This window comes from Bradysia coprophila, unplaced genomic scaffold (genome assembly GCF_014529535.1).
Source record: "Bradysia coprophila strain Holo2 unplaced genomic scaffold, BU_Bcop_v1 contig_297, whole genome shotgun sequence".
NCBI classification, from domain to species: domain Eukaryota; kingdom Metazoa; phylum Arthropoda; class Insecta; order Diptera; family Sciaridae; genus Bradysia; species Bradysia coprophila.
Genome location: NW_023503555.1, coordinates 4829553 through 4836774, shown reverse-complemented (window position 1 = coordinate 4836774; position 7222 = coordinate 4829553). Strand labels below are relative to the sequence as shown.

The 7222-nt window shown below is 36.7% G+C and overlaps 2 protein-coding genes across 2 annotated transcripts; one reads left to right on the top strand and one right to left on the bottom strand.

Annotated features, from left to right (window-relative positions):
• The first annotated feature begins 862 nt into the window (after positions 1–862).
• Positions 863–1607, top strand: LOC119078621 (putative protein TPRXL). The gene is made up of 2 exons (XM_037186218.1): positions 863–981; positions 1071–1607. The coding sequence occupies exons 1-2, from the start codon at positions 940–942 to the stop codon at positions 1605–1607; spliced, it is 579 nt and encodes a 192-aa protein (XP_037042113.1). The 5' UTR covers positions 863–939.
• A 3619-nt stretch (positions 1608–5226) lies between these two features.
• LOC119078594 lies at positions 5227–6842 on the bottom strand. Its single transcript, XM_037186180.1, has 4 exons — positions 6689–6842; positions 6334–6621; positions 5576–6263; positions 5227–5352 (listed from the first exon to the last, which is right to left on the bottom strand). Exons 3-4 carry the CDS (start codon positions 6235–6237, stop codon positions 5343–5345), a joined length of 672 nt encoding a protein of 223 aa, XP_037042075.1. The 5' UTR covers positions 6238–6263; positions 6334–6621; positions 6689–6842; the 3' UTR covers positions 5227–5342.
• Between the last annotated feature and the right edge of the window lie 380 nt (positions 6843–7222).

The following is a 7222-nucleotide window of genomic DNA, read 5'->3' as shown; positions in this document are numbered from 1 at the left end:
ACTACCAAATACGTCTCCTGTTATAATACGAGTATTCTATTGTTTTTTGCTTGTTTAATTATAGAAGAAACTCTTATTTGGTAGTTTCACCCTACTATATAAATCGAAATTCGTGAGCGGACCCTTTGTGTTATTCGCAAAGAGATATTTTTGAAAGTGTTTTTATCGATCTCTATTAGGTTAGAGTATCCAGACAAGTTGTTTTCAATCTATGCAAAGCATAATTATAAGCAAAAGGCAATTGCCTCCCAAATGAACCAAATTTTTTACAACCAAGTCTGAATTTCGAAACGTACAGCCGCTCATGAAAAAACCTTCAAGATATTATTGCCCCTGGTCAAGTTTAAAGTGGCTGACAGAATGCGGTCTAGTATAGTTAATAGATAACATCTTTTTGAATAGAATAACTTTATGCGCCGAAAATGTTGACCTAATTACAAAAGTAACCTGTTCTGTTTTCCAGGAATCATGTCCTTTTCTCTCGCAGTTAACTGGTCCTAAACTGGTCTTTTAATATGTTAGAGTCATAGAGTCATCGTACTTTAGTACTATCGGCATGTAAGAGGACATAAGAAATTACTGTCTGAAAGTGTTCATGTTTTTGTTCAAACTTACAAATTAAAAATTCTTTAAAAAAACATTTGCTATGTCGTCATAAAATTGATCTGTTAAATTAACCATACCTGGATATCTCCCATACCTTCGACAGATTAATTCTGACGCAATGAAATTAAAGAAAAAATTCTCTGAATTGGAATAGATTTAAATAAAAAATGTTTCTGTTTTCATCCAAACAATTTTTGAATTGCCAAAATATTTATTTTTTCAAGTCGTCATTGTAGCTTATTTCGATTGATATAAAAGGCGCTCAAAGTTGGATGTTTAAATCATATCGAGTTACAGTTTCTAATAAGTGATCAGCAAAAAAAATAATCCAAAATGAAAAACTTTATCGTTTTCTTCTGTTTGATTGGAATCACTGTAAGTTTCCTTAAAAAATGTCTGAAAAAATGTTTCAGTATTACAATTTACTGTGCAATTTACGTCAATCCTTCAATACTTTTTAATAGGCAGTGTCAGCACATCATGGTCAACGCCGTGGTCAACATGGGAGCCCTCCACATCATGGCCATGGTAATAGTCAACAACAATGGGGTCCACCACGTCACGGTCAAGATAATGGTCATCATAACAACAATGGAGGTTTACCATGCATCGAAAAAATATTGGAAGCTATCAGAGTAGCGCTAGCTGCTAATAATCCATCAGCTCAGTCTACTACATCAGCCCCAGCCGAATCATCCACTTCAGCTGCACCAGGCGAATCTTCTACATCAGCACCAGCTGAATCATCCACTTCGGCTGCTCCAAGTGAATCTTCTACATCAGTACCAGCTGATTCCACCTCGCCTGCCCCAAGTGAATCTTCTACATCAGCACCATCTGATTCCAGTTCGGCTGCTCCAAGTGAATCTTCTACATCAGCGCCAGCTGATTCCTCTTCGGCTGCTCCAAGTGAATCTACATCAACACCAGCAGAATCAACTTCGGCCGCTCCTGGCGAATCTTCTACATCAGCACCGGGTGATACTTCAGCTACTCCATAATCATGTATTTTATCGACAATAAAAATTGTTATTCAACTCCCAAGTAAAAAATTTAATCTGAAAAAAAAGGGGATCCGTGCGTGAGCTAGGTCTCTTGGAGTGAGCTCTTATCTACCTACTCGGCCATACAGTGAACGTGGAGTATTTTGTCAATATCTCAATTAAACGTTGACCGAATTTTGTGATTTTTTTTTTGTTTGGAAGGTATTAACGAATGTAAAGCGTCTGTACTATTTCCGGTCTCCTAAAAAAATGGCTGCCGGCGGCCATATTGGATTTTAGTAAAAGTGATATAAAGTGGGAAAAATTGTACTTAGAGAGTTTATGTTAACGTAGAAATAATTGGTTATGTGTGTGAGGGTGCTTCAGGCATTCCATCTATATATAACTATATACAGCTACATTAAGCTATATACAGGCATATAGAACTATGTAATAGCATATTCATCTGTGAAATGTTTATTTATAGTAAAATATAGGTAATTACAGCGCTATATAGCTGTTTAAATCTAGGTTTAAATAGGAATGTATGAAATTTGACTTCGCACGGGGCTGTCGATATTGCCTCCGGCAATTTATTTGTATGTAATAACATGGCAACGAGTGGATAATGTAAGTGATTTTAAAGGGCGAATAGCTTTTCAGTAGAGAAGAGTATCAAGTAAGATATATAAAGAGTTTCACCCTAAAGGCTTTTGATACGAATAGGTGTTTCGTACGGGTCGGCGGTAGCTATGTTTTCTATCGGACCTAGGAGCAGTGCTGTGGTTTTATTCAAAGCAAATTTTTGAACTTCTGATGAACCTTGATTTCACATTTCATGCACTTCCTGCCACTGTTGGGCGCTTTTACGTGTGTTACTACTTTCGATCCTTGTGTTTCCTTTTACAGAGACTATTTTTTGGGAAAACGATTTACCATATTTTCCCAAATTTTCTTTGGTTTTTCTATATTTTCATTTTTTTTTGTCGTTTTCCCAAAAAGAGTCCTTGTGTTCATAACATTTTCGAAGAATTCTATTTATTTAGAGTAAAGGCCCAAGGCGTATTTTATTAGTATAGACTGTACTATGTATTACAATGCACAGACAATGGTATCGTGTTTGACTTTTTCAATTTCACCTCCAATTTAGCACTTAGTGAAGAACATACTTCCCCAAATTCAATTTTATTTTCGATTTCGATATGCCATTTTTCCATCTGATTGGGTTGTTTTACCACAGTCACTTTTTCCACAGATATTTTTTATTTTCAGTAGACGCAAAATTCAATTTCCATATCTTTGGCGAAATTACATATTTCCCGTATTTTCTCTCTCTATTTTATTTTTCTGAAAATATCTAACAACGGAAGATACACAGAACTATAGTATACGGTTTAACGACTGCATTGTAAACGACTGTATACTAGCATCCAGCCGGATACACTACACACAATGTAGCTTTTCACTTTCGCGAAAATATTTGGCGACGACACGGTGAGATGGTAACTTTGTGTAAATTGCATTTTCGTTTTATATTCTAGAATTTGATGTCGGTTCTCATGGGGAAAGTATACGTATTGTGGGAAATAGGTAGATTATTTGATGTACTGGGACTTCTTAAACGAATTACTGATTGATTTGATTTGTCGATTTGAAGAAAAAAAAATCGCAGAACATCTTCCACGGACAACCGAAATTTTAAACTGATTTAACGCACTAACAGATATGTGTAGAAAATCTTATATTCCTTGTTGAGGCAGTGGATAATGAAATTTTCCATCCTCACAAAATACAAACGACTCACTGCCTGAAATTGCAAAACCAATCAACGATCAATCAGAATAATATTGTGTGATTCGCATCAAGACAGAAACACTTTGTATTATCATTTCTAACATCAGTTTCGAATAATTAATGGTTATTAAGACATTTACAATCTGTGTAATGGGTATGATATGTCGTAGCATCGGTAATTGGAATTTAGTTCGAAACCATTCGACCGGAATCACTTTCAAGTTTAATTATTCATCTTGACGATATGTGCTATTTAATGTGTCTTTATGGTGAAGTGAGTGTCGATTAATTCATCGATAATATAGGCCATAACCATCATATTCATAATTTTATGTTAACAAATTTGTTTTGGACATGCAACAATATTGCGTTGAATTATGTGCTTACGTGTACACAGCCAACCGTATTCAATTATCATTTTTCGATAAAAATAAGTGAAAATTATGACAACGGTTTCATATTGTGATAACAGTATAACCAGTGGAGATTTATTGTTATTTCGAATTGGTTCCGCAAATTGCCCATTAAAAAGCAATAGCCGATTGAAGGGGAAAGTATAGCCTCATTTCGGCAAACAATTTTGGGTTAAATGAGAAGATCGCAACTGTAATTCCTAAAAAAATATTTTTAATTTTCAAATTTTTACCGCCAAAAATTTGGTTTGTTTATGGACGAAGTGCGGATCGACCTAGTAGCAGGGTCTATTTTCAGAATTTTTTTCCAGAACTTCGAAACTTTTCGAGAGTTGTCAATAATTTCGAGAATTTCAAGAATTTAAATTCTTAAAAATTCCTCGAAATTCTTAATTTTAGGAAAGGTCAAGAAGTCTGTTACGTCCCAAATTTGTAAGTGCGCTTGACAATTTGAATTTTCGTTGAATCAACAAATTTCAAGCCGAAAACACACGAGCAATTTTATACTGATCAGAATCTGATCATCAGATCGACACTTATATTATGGAAAAATGGAAAACGCGGAGTAATCGTCTGTCAAATTGTTCGTGTCTAGTGTCTTTTGGGCATCAACGCACAATAACTACGCGATTTATTCGGGTTAGTATTGTTCTCAGGTAAAAACTAAACGAGGAATTTTGAGTTGTTGGGATCGACAATTATGATGCATTTTAGCCTGTGGTGAACATCGGATTACAATGGAAAACCCAGCATAATTCGCTATCCTATCAACGCAAAATTGCTCATGTATTTTCAGCTTATACGGCTAAAGTGTAGCTTCCTTCATACTCCTGAAATTCATTATGAACACTACCAGGCAAATCTCTGGACAAAAGATTTTTCATCTCGATAGGGGCAACCAGTGCCTAAATTCGCGAAAATATTTTTACTCAAATTTTCACGATTTTCTCAAATTTTCCCAAAAGTTTTTTTTGTGAAAATTTGAGAAAATCGCAAAAATTTGAGAAAGTTCGTGAAAATATTTTCGGGAATATAGGCACTGTGGGCAACAGATAGCTGGTCACCCGCTAATATTTGGCTGTTGATGCAACATCATCAGCAATTTTATCAAGAGACAATTTAGCGATTTAGCCCTATTTCGAACCAATAAAATTTGTGATTCAGATTCATCTAAGGCCACGAACACACTATCAATTTTGCGTTGATGGAATCGACAACCATGCAGCGTTTTTTCATGTCTGTGGTGAATATCAGATTACAACGGAAACTGCATAATGGTCGAGCCCATCAACGCAAAATTGCTCGTGTGTTTCCGGCCTAAGCTGTCAAGTATGTAACAATTACTTTGACGGTGAGTTTTCGATTTTCAAATTTGCTGCAATTGACATTTAGAACATCGTTAATGAACAATTTAGAGATCGGATTAATTATATGAAAGTATTTTATTGCAGCTAACTGCTGAGTGTTAAGTTTATAAAAAAGGTCAAAATAACCGAACGAGTCGTATTGCCATTGCTCCTTCGTTTGGCCCGTTTGGTCGGTCATCTTACAAATTTCTGTCAGAACGAGAGAAACAATTATTGTCGCAATACACATATGCATTAGGCCGAAAATACACGAGCAATTTTGCGTTGATAAAATCGACAATTCTAACGCGCTTTCCATCGTAAACCGATAGACAGACTAAACAATGAAAATCCATTCAGCATAATTGTCAATCTACGCAAAATTGCTCATGCGTTTTCAGCCTTACCAAAAGACCGACTGTGCTTTACTTACGCTCGAATGTAGGCAGAAATATCATCCATCGCATTCGGCATTCCATTTTTCTGCGCTACTTGGTACAGCCGGAACATATTATCCTTGTTGCAGATGGTAATGACTTTCCTGTCCAAGAGTTTCATCAATTGAGTCAATTCGAACAAAACAGCCGCATCCACAACCTCTTCCATCACATTGCTAGCGTTCTCGTGCAGTTCAGCAGTGTACATCCAATGCAAGATTGTAACCAGCGGCTTGCCGTTCATGTTCATTTTGATTGTTCCGTTGAAATTCTCAGTTTTCATTGCATCGTCGATACATTTTCGCATATATGGGCTTCTGGATGCCAAAATGAACTTGTGAGCATCCAAAGTCATGTTGTCTTTCGACTCTAACTTTAAGTCAGCATAGTTCTCATGCGCCACAAACATATTTTTTAGATCATGAGCCAACGTGCCTTCAGTTTCTTCAGTGTCGGTAGCAGTAGGGGCAATCTTTTTGCCAGTGTTAGTTAAACGGAACATCTGTGCACTGATAATGATTGCAACGTCATTTTGAGGCAATCCTTGTATAGTTCCAAGGTAACTTGGCGGGCCCAACAGACCATTTGAATCCAAGCGAATCGATTCTAAAGAAATGAATCTGTCTACAACTTCAACAACATTCCCAACGACATGCATTTTCGGGTTAAGTGCGATTGTTCCATCTGAAATCAAATCACACAATTTGTTGTAGAACAGTGCGTTACATCGGACACTGTGGGTTTGAATTATTACCTTTTAACAGCACTTCCGCGTTGTTATTCAGGACTCTAGCAGTTACTTTGATAGAAGCATTTTCGGTTACCCGAGTCAAAACTTCTGCACAGAGAGTATACCATCTACTTAGAATCAGACAGCCCCCAAGTAAGGTATCAATTTCTCTTTTGATCGCAAGAAAAAACGTAGGCGAATCTTCGGATCACCAACTTCAACATGAACTCCAGCTTGGGCGGCTACAATCAATTGATGGTTACCATTCCAATTTTTTATTATCCACTTTTCCTCTGCGCAACCTCCTGCTTCCTAATTCAATGCGAAAGTTAAATGTTTCATTTTGCCAAATTTTTGTAGCAGTTTCGTCTCAACTTACGGTTACCACTGAAGTATTTTCTGTCATGGCACAAAGGAAATAATACTTTGATTGGAAGTGAACTTAAAAATTCAGAAAAATATTTCGTTCGAGATAAATTTGATGGATTCAGAATTCAAAGTGGAGATGTCGTCAACCGGCTAAGTTGACAATTTACCTGTCAGACGGACAGAGACATTACAATGGTTATTTGTGTACCTGTTTTGGACGATTGATTTTAGGCAATTTCGCGGATTGTAGGCCGAACGAAGTGAGGCTTACAAGCGAAAGTGCCTTAAATCAACCGTCCCAAACAGGTGCACATGTAAGTTTTCATGCAGAGGGTCGGAAACCCGAGAAAATTCGAAAAATTGCCCTCATTTTCGGCCCCGAAGCATGAAAAATTAGTTTTTTTGATACCAACATCGAAAGTTGATACTTTCGCCCTCGAAATCCGGGGCGAAAGTAAAAAAATGCAAGTTATGTGTTTGAGCGGGGAGAAAGAAAGAATACATAAAGCGAAAGTCAATATACATAATGCGAAAGTCGACTACA